At 54.2% G+C, this 14,841-nt stretch overlaps 2 protein-coding genes across 6 annotated transcripts; both read left to right on the forward strand.

Annotated features, from left to right (window-relative positions):
- Nucleotides 1–433: 433 nt before the first annotated feature.
- ATG101 (autophagy related 101) lies at nucleotides 434–7,525 on the forward strand. Of its 2 annotated transcripts, none has more exons than XM_014481907.2 (4): nucleotides 434–1,710; nucleotides 2,006–2,151; nucleotides 4,977–5,303; nucleotides 6,811–7,525. In XM_014481907.2, exons 3-4 carry the CDS (start codon nucleotides 5,052–5,054, stop codon nucleotides 7,213–7,215), a joined length of 657 nt encoding a protein of 218 aa, XP_014337393.1. In that variant the 5' UTR covers nucleotides 434–1,710; nucleotides 2,006–2,151; nucleotides 4,977–5,051; the 3' UTR covers nucleotides 7,216–7,525. The 2 variants fall into 2 exon arrangements, with proteins under 2 accessions (XP_014337393.1, XP_014337394.1); XM_014481908.2 differs by having other exon boundaries at nucleotides 1,697–1,775.
- Nucleotides 7,526–7,657: 132 nt separating this feature from the next.
- SMIM41 (small integral membrane protein 41) lies at nucleotides 7,658–14,496 on the forward strand. Of its 4 annotated transcripts, none has more exons than XM_070370831.1 (4): nucleotides 7,658–10,340; nucleotides 11,115–11,241; nucleotides 11,659–11,856; nucleotides 12,176–14,496. In XM_070370831.1, exon 1 carries the CDS (start codon nucleotides 9,932–9,934, stop codon nucleotides 10,205–10,207), a length of 276 nt encoding a protein of 91 aa, XP_070226932.1. In that variant the 5' UTR covers nucleotides 7,658–9,931; the 3' UTR covers nucleotides 10,208–10,340; nucleotides 11,115–11,241; nucleotides 11,659–11,856; nucleotides 12,176–14,496. The 4 variants fall into 4 exon arrangements, 1 of the variants encoding a protein (XP_070226932.1); XR_011464239.1 differs by having other exon boundaries at nucleotides 10,203–10,340; nucleotides 11,115–11,349; XR_011464237.1 differs by having other exon boundaries at nucleotides 10,203–10,340; nucleotides 11,115–11,191.
- Nucleotides 14,497–14,841: the final 345 nt, after the last annotated feature.

Raw genomic sequence — 14,841 nt, forward strand, 5'->3', positions numbered from 1 at the left:
TGTCTGTGATTCAAATGTTTTTCTTCCAGAAACACCCTCATGGACACACTCAGAATAATATTTGACCAGATGTCTGGGCACTCTGTGGCACAGTCAAGTTGACGCATAAAATATCCCATCATAGCTTGTCACTCTGTATCACTGGGCCTCAGTTTCATTATCTGTAAACTGGGGAGAAATTGTACTTAATTTCCAAGGCAGTTGGAGAAATCAACACACTAGTGCATGTGAAGTGCTAGTGTGGTGCCTTGTAAAGCTCTGCTGCTGCTAAGTTGCTTCAGTCGTGTCCGACTCTGTGCGACCCCATAGACGGCAGCTCACCAGGCTTCCCCGTCCCTGGGATTCTCCAGGCAAGAACACTGGAATGGGTTGCCATGTCCTTCTCCAACGCATGAACGTGAAAAGTGAAAGTGAAGTCACCCAGTCGTGTCCGACTCTTAGCGACCCCATGGACTGCAGCCTACCAGGCTCCTCCGTCCATGGGATTTTCCAGGCAAGAGTACTGGAGTGGGGTGCCATTGCCTTCTCCTTGTAAAGCTCAGTGACAGGTAATTCTGACGATGGTGATGTCAGGACAGTGGCAGTGAAAGCTCCTGAGATGAGTGTGTCAGGGCACAGAGTGCCTCCAGTCACTCCCCACAGTCTCCGGCAGTCGGTGGAAGTTAGGCTGTTTTTCTATTTTCCTGGCCATGCCGCATAGCATATGGGATCTTAGTTCCCTGACCAGGGATCGAATCAGCGTCCCCTGCAGCAGAAGAGCGGAGTCTCTACCACTGGACCACCAGAGAAGTCCCTAGGCTCTTTCTTCCCCCTCCCCAGGGCTGGTTCTAATTGCCCTGTTTGTCCCTCCTTTGCCTTCTCACAGATCCTCCCCTCTCAGTAGTTCATCCTGATTCCCTTCCGGTTAAGTCCAGGCTCTAGAGGAGGATGTTGGCCTGTCAGGCCGGCTACTTTCTCCTTCCCCAGGCCCCGTTTATAAAGGAGGAAATCAGAAAGGATGAATGACATCAAGAGGCCCATACAGAGGCAATGGCAGAATTACAAGCTTTACAAGAACAGTCACCAGACTGGTCATGGCAGAGCACCAAGAAGTGCTCCTGTGTGAAGATCACCGAGTAAGGTTAAGCCCCCTTTGCCTGGTATCTTCCATTATGCACACTGAACCAACTAAAGTTTTCCCACTCAGAACACTGGCCCGAGTTCATCTCCAGGGCACCTCTCCAAATGCCATGTCCCTCATCTTAGGGGATTGGTACCTCTTCCAGTCCTCTGAGACCAGAATTGGGGACCACGTCTCGGTCCCAGGGGTGGCCTCTGCCGATGACTCCTCTCCGTCTAGGGAGGCAGCACAGAGCTCGTCAGGTCCCTCCTTCCCTCTCATCTCTATGGCGGAAGTGAGTTGTTCCAGCCGAAACACAACAACATCCTCGGTGGTGGGGTTAAATGGACTCGTCCAAACGAGGGGGATACTTCTTACCATCAAATGTTAAAATCCGAGACATAATCCAGAAGAAAGCAATATTCAAAATATAGAGCACCATGCGGTGGTCTTTGTCCGCCGGTGTGGAGGTGGAACGGTCCGGGCAGCTGCACTGGTGTCAGGGCTCGGCCAGCTGTGCTCGCGCCCCCGCCGGAGGCCGATGGAGCAGGTGGGACCGGCCGGGCTCGCAGGGGCGGGCCTTTCCGGCGCCGGCACCGCCTCTTGCCGAGGTGATCTGGTCTCCTCCGGGAGGGCCGTTTCTTGCCCCGCGGGTCCCAGACGGGGATTCTGGGAGGTGGGAGACAGTTCTAGCCGTGTGGCCCTTGTTCTGTGCGAGCGCGGGCGCGCCTCGAACTCCCGGGCCCGGCCAGGCTGGGCGCGGGGCTCCGCTCCTCCCGCGTCCCTGGACCGTGGAGGTTCGCCGGCATTGGCGGCGGGAGAAACTTAACCCGGACGGGAAGTCCTTCCTGCGTCCGACAGGGTCTCTCGATGCGGAGCCGAATAACTTTGTGTTTTTGCGTTCAGCCTGTCTCTTGCGGCTCGTGGCGCGCGGGGAGGTTTCGGCGTACCTGCGGAGATCGTACCTGCGGAGGACGTACGTACCTGTGCGTGAGGAGGAGAAAGGGCAAGATCCATCCTGAGTGACCCGCGTGCCAGCCTCTCCGCGTAAGGTGAGGCTGGGGGAAACCCTGTGCTCCGGCCTGACCCAGAGGAGGCATCGATCAGCGTCTGCCCCGGTACTCTGGAGACCTGGGCCTTGGGGGAACCGAAGCGACGAGACTTCCCAGGCACTGCCCTGGCAAAGTCCCCTGCTCACGGGGGGTCGAGGGTGAGGGAGCAGACAAGCCCATCGCAGAGCAAAGGTGGCCGCGTTGGGAAGGAGGCTGGGGTTGGTTCGTGTTGACTTCCTGAAGAAGTGGAATCTTGAATAGCACTGAGAATGAGGGAAGAACCTGGATTTGGGGCAAAAGTGAAAAGAGGGGTGGCCTATTTGACAGTTTGTGGGGGATACCAGAAGGGGTTTGTGGAAGAAAAGAGAGTTGGACCAGAGCTGGGAGTTTTCCGATGGGAAACTGCTGGATGGAATTAGACTAGAGGGCAGAAATGAGCAAGAAGCCCTGCTCATCCTAAGAGTATATATGGGATAAATCAGTCCAGCAGTCCTTTCAGGATGAATTGAGCAGTTGCTGTGTACTCGGAACCAGGTATACTGAGATTCCACTGATGAATGGGATACAGCCCCTGCCATTAAGGAATCGTCTGCTAGTAGGAGAGACCAGACAAGATTAACACCTGTGAAAAGATAAGATACAGGTAGTCTTCGGAGAAGGCAATGGCAACCCACTCCAGTACTCTTGCCTGGAAAATCCCATGGATGGAGGAGCCCGGTAGGCTGCAGTCCATGGGGTCGCTAAGAGTCGGACACGACTGGGTGACTTCACTTTCACTTTACACTTTCATGCATTGGAGGAGGAAATGGCAACCCACTCCAGTATTCTTGCCTAGAGAATCCCAGGGACGGTGGGACCTGGTGGGCTGCCGTCTATGGGGTCGCACAGAGTCGGACACGACTGAAGTGACTTAGCAGCAGCAGTAGCAGCAGGTAGTCTTGGGCTGATTGCCAGTGAGAGGCAGAGCCAGCTTGATCTCCGAGTGGTCTGTGGACTGCCTCCCTGACTTCAGGGGCAAAGAGACAAACCAGTACACTTTGAAGAGAGTTGCCCGACCCTGAGGAATTAAGATGTGATGTGAAGCTGGAATGTTTATGGGGACTGGAGACCTTTAACCTGTAGAAGGAGTAAGGGGGTGATGGCAGAGTTGCCTTTGAATATCTGAAAGGCTCCTTTGTGGGAAAGGGGTGGGACTTATTCTGTGTGTGACTCTTGATATCAGAATTAAGATTAGCAGTTTAAAGCACTAAGAGACAAAGTCCTTCCATAGAGGGAGTCTCTGAGTAGAACTTTGAAAAGACTGGAATGACCTGCTGGGAGAGGTGGTGAATTCCCTGTCAGGGGAGGTGTGTAAGCTGTACCTTCTCAGCTAAGAAAGTTGACTGTTCCCTCTCCTTCTCAGCTCATATTCAGTTACTGATGAAGTTCTGGTCCTCAAGTCTGTTCTTCCCTTCCCACGCCCTCCACCAGTCCTGTCCTAGCCTTTCGTCATCTCTCAGCAATAATAACGTAGTAATTAGAGCAGGTCATACTGAGTGTTTAGTGCTTGCCAGGAACTGCTTCAAGTGCTTCACAGATGCTCACTCACCCTATTCTGGAGAGGACACCTTCAAGGTAGCTATTGTGAATATCCTTTTTTTATGGATTGGGGAACCTGAGGCACTTAGGGGTGAGGCAACATGCCCTTGATCACACAGTGAGCTGATGAGACAGCTGGGGTTCCAGCCCAGGCAGTCTGGCTTTAGAGTCCCTGCTCTTAACCACCAGCCTGCTGTGTTTTACATGTGTTATTTTATTCCGTATTTACAGATAAGAAAGTAGACTCAGAGGTTGAGTGATTGGCTTAAGGTCAGAGAGCAAGTTACTGGAGACCTGGGATTCGGACCCTGGGCCATTGGATGTGGAAACCCCACACTCTGCACATCACGCTGCCGCATCCCATTGCACTGTCTGGAAATGGCACGACTGTGGTGGCCTCTAACTGGACTCCTTGCCCAACCCTTTCTGCCTTAAATTGACAAGCTTTTTTTTTTGATGTTTATTTATTTGGCTGCACCGGGTCTTGGTTGTGGCATGCAGGTTCTTCGATCTTTGCTGGGGCATGTGGAATCTAGTTCTTTGACCAGGGATCGAACCCGGACCCCCTGCACTGGGGGCTCAGAGTCTTAGCCACTGGACCACCAGGAGAGTCCCTTAAATTGGCAAGTTTTTACCGCAGTCTGTGAGATTTGGTGTGTATGTGTCAGTCAGGTTTTCAAGTTCAGTCTTCTTAGCTTTCACTGACTTCTCAGAGCAGTCTGTGACCCCTCAAATAGTGACGAGCCATTCTTCATCTGTTGGCTGGAGCTAACTTTCTGATGCGCAGATTCAGTGTTGGACAGTGATGCGTGGACTCTTCACCGCCCTCGGGACAGAGTCCAGATGCCTGGTCATTCAGGGTCCCAGGAGATCAGATTCCAGTCTTCCTTTTCTTCTCACTCCCATCATGGCGTCTCACTACTCTGGTGAAGTTTACCTGCCTGTCTGTCCTCCATCCTGGCAGCTTCTCCAGGGCTGGGGCTGGCAGGGGTTTACAGTGAGCATGTGCTGTAAACCACACTGGATGCCGTCACGGAATTCAGGCCGGAGCTGGGTGTTTGGATTGGTAGCTTTGAGGCTCTCCCCGTCTCCCATCCCAAGAGTCTGTGGTCCTCTGCCAGCACGTGCGGCTACAGAGCAGAGAAGGGCCGTGATGGCAGGGGACAGGGCTGGGCCCCGAAGGATGTGAACAGGTGACACGCCAATCAGCAGAATGTGTCCACATTCTGACCTGGCTCCTCTTGCAGGGTGGCCCCTGGGTGGGGTGAAGCTTCACCGTCTTTCCTCTGGTCCTGACCTCAGCGTGGGCCACCGACTGCAAGATGAACTGTCGATCGGAGGTGCTGGAGGTGTCGGTTGAGGGGCGGCAGGTGGAGGAGGCCATGCTGGCCGTGCTGCACACGGTGCTCCTGCACCGCAGCACCGGCAAGTTCCACTACAAGAAGGAGGGCACCTACTCCATCGGCACCGTGGGCACCCAGGACGTGGACTGCGACTTCATCGACTTCACCTATGTGCGTGTCTCCTCGGAGGAGCTGGACCGCGCTCTGCGCAAGGTCGTCGGGGAGTTCAGGGTAAGGTGGGGTGCAGTGGGCAGCAGGTGGCTGCTGAGTGTCGTCACCTCCTTGCTGTTGGACCAGCTCACCCTTCCTAGGTGTGCATTTCAGGTTCTTTCAGGTTCTCAGGAACAGGCGTGTTCAGAGCTCCTCTGGGTGGGGAGTGCTTGGTAGGGGGGTAGATGAGGGGGCCTTGTGAAAATACCAGCAAGGAGAGCCGGAAGCCCTTGGAGCACTGGCGGCCCAGGACCCTTGGCTGAGCATCGCCTCTGCACTCTTGGCCTCTCTACTGACACCTCTCTGCTTCTGCTTCGGGCCTTTCTCATATGAGATTCCCTGAGAGGGAGGGCTGCTGGGCTCAGGCAGTGGCTGTCCCAGAGAAGGGTCCTGTGGGCGGTATGGCAGGTGTCTGTGTGGGCCTGTAGGGGCTAGGAGAAAGGTGGAAGGGACACACCAGGCTGCTCACGTTGGTCATCTCGGGGTGGGAATGGAGGTGTGATTTTTAATTCTGTCTTCATTCAGGGTTGCAGTGTTTCACTCTTTCAGCGAGTGCATATTTTTACAATTTAAAGTAACCAAGGGAATTTCTCTTAAGGTGCCCTTCCTGAGATTGGAGGAGGAGGGTTGTCTGTCTGGCTTCCATTCCATACACGTGTGATCCTCATAGGGGGTAGACTCTACCAGCCACAGGGTACTCCCCACCCTCCCATCGCTCCAAGCCTAGAAAGGGCACGTTCATGAGTTTCTCTGTCCCCCTTCGGGGGAGGCAGTGGTGTTCAGACTCCTGTCCTCCAGATGCCTATGAGAGGCACACGAAACACAGTGGACTCTTAAGGGCATGGACTCTACCACCCACAAGTGTGTGATCTTGGCAAGTGACTCTGCTCCTCTGGACTGCAGTTTCACTATATGTAAATTTGGAATGAAAGCTGTACCCATCTCATAGGGTGTATGCACCACGAGGATTAAGGGAGTCAAATATGTCAAGTGCTGGAGAGCCGTCACACAGGAGACACTGTAGAAGCGGTAGCTGTTGTTACTGTCAGCAGAGGGAATGGGAGCTTGGTTTGTCAATAAACGAGAGACTAACTTCCTGATGAGCTGTTAAGGAGTTGAGGGAGGCATCCTTATCTTTGGGTTGACCCTAACTCAGAGAGAAAGGTAGAAAGGGGCTTTGGGGTCTTGGCTACACTGGGAGGAAGAGTGGGCCATCGCACCCCATGGGGGGACAGGCAGATTTATTAGACCAGGTGGCCCCATTCGCTTCTGTCTCTCTATTCAAGGATCACCGGGCTTTTCTTGAGAAACTGAGTTTAGGTTGTCTTCGAGGGAATGAAGGAGGATTCTGCTTAAGAGGAGCCATTTGTGTCACTTTACACAAATCCTTTACTGTCTGGGTCTTGTTCCCTGCCCTCCCTGGAGGTCTGATAAAGAGAGCGATTCTCTGGGGCATAGGAAGCTGGCCCTCGCAGGTGAGAACCCAGTGGAGGCCTTGGCCTGCTCACTCTTGCTCCTCCTTCCCCAGGATGCTCTGCGCAACTCCGGGGGCGACGGGCTGGGGCAGATGTCCCTGGAGTTCTACCAGAAGAAGAAGTCTCGCTGGCCGTTCTCCGACGAGTGCATCCCCTGGGAAGTGTGGACGGTCAAGGTGCATGTGGTGGCCCTGGCCACGGAGCAGGAGCGGCAGATCTGCCGGGAGAAGGTGGGGGAGAAGCTCTGCGAGAAGATCATCAACATCGTGGAGGTGATGAACCGGCACGAGTACCTGCCCAAGATGCCCACGCAGTCAGAGGTGGACAACGTGTTTGACACGGGCTTGCGGGACGTGCAGCCCTACCTCTATAAGATTTCCTTCCAGATCACCGATGCCCTGGGCTCCTCCGTGACCACCACCATGCGCAGGCTCATCAAAGACACCCTGGCCCTCTAGGTCTCTCCAGGGCCTCGGTGCTCCTTGATGGCTTACGGACCTTGGCTTCTGGGGATCGTACTGTTAGGCCCCTGGGGCTCTGGAACCCGCTCCGGGTCCTTGATGAGACTTGGAAGGGCCGCCCTGGCTTCCTCGTGGTGTGGTTGCCAGTCTCTGGTCATCCTTGTCACCTTCACTGACGGTCAAGTCTGGCCTGCACTGTCTCTCCATACTCCTGGTTTCGGGGCGGGCGGGGTTCCCCTTTCCTACACTGTACAGAGGACCCATCACTAGGATGGTGAATAAAGCTGAGAATGTGAGTTTGGGTTGAGCTGTCTCTCCCTTGACTGGTGTTACGCCCTGAAACATTTTAGCACTTTCTGGCAGAACTTCGAGGAACACATGAATATGTTGAAGGCATTATTCCAAGATGGGGGTGCATGATGGGACTGAAGATAGATTAAAGATCGATCTTGTACTTTGTTGGACATTCACATAAGCAGGTGTGACCACGGTCAGTCCCATAAATGATGACACAGATCAGGATCTGCTGCTTTTGGATATGGCTGTGCTATTTCTCCTCCCTTCCTAAGGAAGCTATGACCTGCCGTTTATATTATCAGATGACCCCAAAGAATATCTCCTCTGTCTCCATAGAGCACACACAGGCCCCAACTTGCACAGAAAGCTCATTTGACTTGGTGTCTTCTCCCTCTGGAGAGAGATTGGCCACCTTGAGACTGGTGTCCCGTGACACTTCTGGTTTGGGCTGACATGGGCTTCTGTGGTGGCTCAGACAGTAAAAAATCAGCCTGCAATGCAGGAGACCTGGGTTCAATCCCTGGGTTGGGAAGATCCCCTGGAGAAGGAATGGCAACCCATTCCAGCATTCTTGCCTGGAGAAGTCCATGGATGGAGGAGCCTGGTGGGCTACAGTCCATGGAGTCGAAAAGAGTCAGACATGACAGAGCAACCAACAGTTTCACTTTGGTATCTCACATCCATTTCTAGGGAAACATTGTCAAGATCAGTGTGCTTTTCATTGATTTATTCTTCCATATTTTACAATGCTTTTTGTTACACGGGGGCAAGCTCTAACCAAACTAAATGAACAGTATGTAAGCAAGCAGCAGTGCTAAAGGAGAAATGGCCAGGGTCTGGGGTCTTGTCCATGGTCCTGGAGCAGATAGGTGCCAGGATGGCCAGGAAGTGTTTGCACATTTCTCTCATTTCAGGCCACTTTTTGGCCATGTGTTATTTCATGAGGAGTTTTGTGATGTCATACCCTTGGCCTCTGGGGCCCTGGTGAATTGGAGAACTCAGGAGGTTCTCAGGGGTTTGGAGATGGGGAAGGCCCATTGTCAGCAAGTCCTTAATGAGATGTGATCCTACCTGGCTTGCTGCAGTCTGGGTGGCCTTTTTCTCCTTGCTGCTGCTACTGCTGCCAAGTCGCTTCAGTCGTGTCCGACTCTGTGCAACTCCCTAGACGGCAGCCCACCAGGCTCCCCCATCCCTTAGACCAGCTCATTTCCTCTGAGGAGTTGGCTGATTCAGCTGTTCACTAACAGTGACTTTGTTTTAAACAGAGCTCAGGGTTGCTACAGGAGTTCTCAGGAGACCTGGGCAGGAGGGTCTTTCCTCCATCCCAGCTTCCCCAGACTTCATGCTTTTCTGCAGCCAGGCTCTGCTCCAGACTTTCACCCTGGCTTGGATGTGGAACACCCAGTTGGCAGCAGGCTCCCTTTAGTGGGCAGTTCAATAGCATCTCTATCCACTTTGGCACTGTGACTTCCTAGGGGTAGGGGACTGGTTTATTCAAGGTCAGGACAGGAGCCCTGGTGACTCAGATCTTTCCTCTTGATCTGTAACTCTCCTTGACCTCAGGCCTGAGCAGAGGAATGGGGGCAGGCCTTAAATTCCTCCTCCCCTCCATCACACCTGGGACCAGGGGGGTGCTGGCCCACTTAGCCAGACCCAGGAGGCTCCCAAGGGGATGATGAAGGCTATGCATCACTAAGGTTCTAGACACTGCTCATTTGCCTCCTGTCCCAGTGGCACCTAGGTTGTTTTTAGTAGCTAAGTTGTATCTGACTCTTGTGACCCCATGGACTGTAGCCCGCCAGGTTCCTCTGTCCATGGGATTTCCCAGGCAAGAATATTGCAGTGGGTAGCCAGTTCCTTTTCCGGGGGATCTTCTGACCTAGGGATCAAACCCACATCTCCTGCACTGGTAGACAAATTCTTTTCCACTGAGCCACCAGGGAAGCCCAAGCAGCATTTAACTTTGGCCCAGGGACAGAAAGCCTAGGAGCAGGGATGGCCCTTGCTTGTCCTGTGTCTTGCTCAGTGGGGGCAGCACCGTGGCCAGCACCTGGAATGTGGTCTAGAATGGTTTAAGGGTTCTGAGAGGGCTATCTCCTGACCTTTTCTAAGGGGGAGGGTAAGCCCTGAGGACAGGACTCCTGGCTTTGTCTGGTTGGGTGCATGGGCCGGTTCACATGAGTGGCTGTGTGGGCCTTTGGGTTGAGAAGTACACCGGCCTCCCCGGGATTCTGGGCGGTAGCTACCAGCCCCTTGTCTAGAAAGAGGCTCCTCGCTCGCCGCGAGGGGTGAGGGCGCACGGCGCCTGGGATCCGCCCCTTGGGCCCCTCCCCGACGCAGCCGCCGCCCACCCGCCGGCCTTGGGCTCCCGCACATCTGGAGGTTCTCAGCGCATCTGGGCAGCCGGCGCCGAAGCATGAACAGCTCGCAGGCGGGCGCCACAGCCCGGGGCGCCTGGCAGAGCTCCTGCTGCAACCAGTCGGGGGTGCCGCCGGAGCCCCCCGAGGGGCCGCGCGCCGTGCAGGCGGCGGTGCTGGGCGTGCTGTCGCTGCTCGTGCTCTGCGGGGTCCTCTTCCTGGGCGCCGGCCTCCTGCTCCGCGCCCAGGGTTTAACAGCGCTGTTGGCCCGAGAGCTGCGCGCGTCCCGGGAGGGCGAGCCCGGTGGCGCCAGCGTCGATGACGACGACTCCTAGGCGCCCGGCTGCGTTCGGGGGTCGCGGCCTCCCGGCGGTCCGTGGACTCCATGCCAGATTTTGAGGGAGGGGCCCCCCAGCACCCGACGTCTGCAGTGGGGAACCCTGCCGCGATGCTGGTGCGCTCGCACAGGTGAGAGTGCGCACAGGTGACAGAGACGCAGCCATCCCAGGCCCCTGGCTTCTTTCTCCCCTCCTCTCCTTCCGGAAGCCTTTCCCCCACGAGAGGCGATTCGAGTAAGATTCCTCACTGTGGCCTCCCTCTAGAGGCAGGGATGGGGGTGTGGGTTGAGTTTTAGGGCAGAACCAGGGGCCTGGATGACCCTGGGGGATGGAGAGGTGTGCTGCCCCCTCCCCCTCAGGTTGGGGTGAATGCACGTGGCCCAGAGCAAGCAGCTTTGGGGTGTGCTTGTGGGGGTAGGTGACAAGGTTCCTAACAGCCGGGAGGCCTCAGAAGCACGTTGCTCCAGGAGGCTGGAGCTGAGGGTTCCCAGCTGCAGGGGCTCCATCTGGCCCTCCTGCCTCTCTCTCCCCAAGGACAGGAACCATCTGGAGGGAAGGGCCTGGGTGGCCTAAAGACAAGGTAATTCTAGGCCAAGGCTGTCTCAGGCCGAGCCACAGGGGCCAGTGAGGGAACCCTTCTCTGCCCTTCTCTATTTAGCATCGCACCTAGGGGTTCCTGGGAGGTTTTTGTGGGTGTGCCTGTTCACTGGAGGTGCCTCTGATCTCTCTTGCCCCTTCCACTGTAGAGCCCCGCTCCTGTCTGCCAAGGCAGAGGCAGGGTCCTGGCTGGCCCCTGAGAGGGGAGGGCTGGGTGTGTGAGGAGGGGCCGGTGGGGGTGAGGGGCCTGAGTGGGCAACGTGCAGCTAAGCAGCTGTGAAGGCGACGACGTGTGATCCCTCTGCAGAGGAGCCCAGGATTTGGTGTTAATCCCGGACAGCTGTGCTGCACTGGACTTGCTGAGCTGTGGACTTCTCACCTCAGGCACGCCGCCCCCACCCCCTTGGAGAGACGGCTGGCCAGGGCAGTGAGGGGTGTGTGTGACTGCTCCTGGCCCAAGGGCAGCGGGGCTGGGCGCAGGGACATTCCCCACTGCCCTTTGCTGTGTCCTGGGGGAGGGGCTGGAACTCCTTCTCTTTACGGTATCCAGTTCACCTGCCCCCTTGCCCACAACATTCTGCGTATTTCCGTCCTGTCTCCCATCTCCAGCCTGTGCACTTTCCTCCTTCTCCAGCTGGGCCAGAGTCTCCATGTCTGCTGTGAGGCCTTCATTTTACAAATGGGAAAGCTCAGAGGGAAGAAAGTGACCTGCTCGAGTGAATGCCAGAGCTCAAACTGGACCCTGGGGCTCCTGATTGATTTTGAGCTCTGGCGGGGAGTGGTATCCCTGAGCTTTGGGTTGCCCCTTTTGCTCTGTTCTCTCTTGCCCTGATTTCTCACCACTCTTTCAGATGCTGATGCAAAATATGGCCTCTCTCCCCAAAAGAATGAACCTTCACACCACACATATGGCATATGGTTTCTGGGACTGGCACCCCAACTCCGCCCCCCGCCTTGGTGTCCTCTCTCCCATCCCTGCTCCCCCGCAGCCTTGCTGGATACCTTCTTGGTGCTGTGAATGGCCACCCAGGTGCCACAACAACTCCCAGGTAGCTGGGCTCAGCTTTTCTGGCCTGAGCATGAGGGTGGGGTGAGCTCAGAGGGTCAGCTGGAATATACATCTAAGGAAATCCAAGTGGACAGGGCAGAGGGGCCAGAGGTCAAGATGATGACTTGGATTGGCCTTTGGGTTCAAGTCTGGGTGGTGTTAGGGGTGTAGGGAGATTTGATGGCAGGAAAGGCTGTGTCCCCCAGCGTCGTGGTATCAGCTCACACCCAGACAGGGCTGGGGACGGTGCAGTGGGGTGAAGAAGAGGGGGTAGGCAAAGACTTTCTTCATCCAACTTCCTGTCTTCGCTGTCCCTTCAGCTCAGTGCCTGGGAAGCTGGCCCATGGTGTGTGCTGTGGAGGACCTCAGTGTTCCTGGAGGAAGAGCCTGAGACGTTTGCTAAGAAACTCTGACCCTGGTCAAGGCTGTCAGACTGAATGGGGAGGGAAAGAATTCAGAAAATTGGGAAATGGGTGTTGTTGTCACGCCATGTGTCAGGCTCGGCTTGGGAGTGGCAGGGATGATGACTGCAGGTTGGTGTGCCATGGAGTGAGGCCAGGCATTTGGATCCCAACAAGCTCCATTAGCCTGTGCTGTCCTTGATGGAAAGGCTGGGTCCACACATGTGTGGTTGGCTTACTCTTCCTCTAAACCCCGAGTCTCACCCTGAGATGGAAAGGACTGTCATTCCTTGGCTCCCTTTCCAGCAAGGACGGGGGCGGCTATCTATTACAGATTCCCGAACCTCGCATGGTGTGTCTCCCAGAGCACTTTCCTCCAGTCCTACCGGCCACACAAGGAACCTTTGATCCGCATACAGTACAGATGACAGCCTGGGAAAAACCTGGACTGTGGTGAGACCTCAACCTGGGATTCCTGCACACAGCTGCTTCCTCTGACCTGCTCCATCCAACCTCCTGAAGTGCTCATGATGTGGGCCTGGGTGGTCAGCCCCCCAGGAAAGAATGGGCCTCCTGGCAACTGTTGTGCGTCCTGGGCACTGAAGTGGCCACACCCTCAGGATGCTCAGTGCTGCAGACGCTGACAGACTCGTGCCTGCTGGGCCTGGTCCCATCTCTGGTGCTGGGTGGCTGTGGTCTGACAGGCTAGTGACTTGTCCCTGCTGAGGGTGCTAGGCCAGTGTCCCAAATGTGAAGGTCTTGGGTGCCCCAGCAATGCCTCATCACTGCCCCATCACTTCCTGTGGCTTGTTATTAAATATGCTGGTAATGTAAAGTTGGCATATACAGTCAGTGTTTCCAGCTCCTGGCTCTTGGAATTAGTGGTAACCCTGGGCCAGTGGTAAAGAACCTGCCTGCCAGTGCAGGAGATATAAGAGATGCAGGTTGGATCTCTGGGTCGGAAAGATCCCCTGGAGGAGGACATGGCAACCCATTCCAGTGTTCTTGCCTGGAGAATCCCATGGACAGAGAAGTCTGGTGGACTCCATACAGTTGCAAAGTGTTGGACATGACTGAAGTGACTTAGCACGCAGCATGTTGGGTCTGCTCCAGTTTGGACTGTTTCTGGCAGATCCTGAAATAGCAACCCCAGTCACAGCCCCTCTCCCTTGGTCTCTTCTCAGCTAGCTTTTCCCTCTCCACACCCAGATCCACATCTCCTGGTAGGTAGGAGGCAGGGCAGTGACTCTCACACCGACACTCTACTGCCTCCCTGTGGTCAGTGTGGGCAAGATTGCCGGGAGAAATATCAGCAACCCTAACGGCAAAAAGTGAAGAGGAACTAAAGAGCCTCTTGATAAGGTGAAAGAGGAGAGTGAAAAAGCTCGCTTAAAACTCAACTTTCAAAAAACTAAGATCATGGCTTTTGGTCCCATCGCTTCATGGCAAATAGATGGGGAAACAATGGAAACAGTTACAGACATTATTTTCTTGGGCTCCAAAATCACTGCGGATGATGACTGCAGCCATGAAATTAGAAGTCGCTTGCTCCTTGAAAGAAAAGCAGTGACCAATCTGGACAGTGTACTAAAAAACAGAGACATTACTTTGCCAACAAAGGTCTGTCTAGTCAAAGCTATGGTTTTTCCAGTAGTCATGTATGGATGTGAGATTTGGACCAGAAAGAAGGCTGAGCACCAAAGCATTAATGCTTTTGAACTGTGGTGCTGGAGTAGACTCTTGAGAGTCTAAAGGAACTCAAACCTGACTATTCATTGGAAGGACTGATGCTAAAGCTGAAGCTCCAGTCCTTTGGCCACCTGAGGCGAAGAGCCAGCTCTTTGAAAAGACCCTGATGCTGGGAAAGACTGAAGGCAGGTGGAGAAGGGGATGACACAGGATGAGATGGTTGGATGGCATCACTGATTCAATGGACATGAGTTTGAGCAAACTCTGGGAATTAGTGAAGGACAGGGAAGCCTGGTGTGCTGCACTCCATCAGGTTGCAAAGAGTCAGGCATGACTGAGTGACTGAACAACAACAGTTAGGGGTCTGATCACAGTTTGGCCAGAGCTTGTGCCTCAACGTGAGAGTGAATTTTGTGAGCATATGCATGGAATTCTATATTATAAACCTTCATGAATCTCAATCTCTTCATCCCTAAAATGGAGGCAACAATGTCATAAGGATCAAATATATAGTGTGCTTGTCCACAGATAAAAGGCTTTCTACACTGTGATTATCGTGTGATGTTGTTTTTTTCTCCAAACCTGACCATCTCCAGAGAGAAGGTGTAGAGCCACCCACCCTGTTTCTGGGAACATGTCATTTGTCTTTCCCATGAGTGTTTTTTTTTTTAACTTTTTATTTTGTATTCAGGTATAGCTGATTAACAGTGTTCTGATAGTTTCAGGTGAACAGTGAAGACAGAGAAGAAGATATATGACATCACTATCTATGACATCACTATGATGTCACTATCTATGACATCACTATCTATGACATCACTTATATGTACAAACTAAAAAGAAATGATACAGATGAACTTACTTACAAAACAGAAAGAGACTCACAGACTTAGAGA

The sequence above is a fragment of the Bos mutus genome, chromosome 5 (genome assembly GCF_027580195.1).
Source record: "Bos mutus isolate GX-2022 chromosome 5, NWIPB_WYAK_1.1, whole genome shotgun sequence".
NCBI classification, from domain to species: Eukaryota; Metazoa; Chordata; class Mammalia; order Artiodactyla; family Bovidae; genus Bos; species Bos mutus.

Excerpts from the sequence above, each read along its gene's own strand:
- ATG101 (XM_014481907.2), top strand. The coding sequence starts at position 5,052 with ATGAACTGTCGATCGGAGGTGCTGGAGGTGTCGGTTGAGGGGCGGCAG. Across the intron at positions 5,304-6,810 it reads AGGTCGTCGGGGAGTTCAGG|GATGCTCTGCGCAACTCCGG; the intron begins GTAAGGTGGGGT and ends CTCCTTCCCCAG.
- SMIM41 (XM_070370831.1), top strand. The coding sequence starts at position 9,932 with ATGAACAGCTCGCAGGCGGGCGCCACAGCCCGGGGCGCCTGGCAGAGC.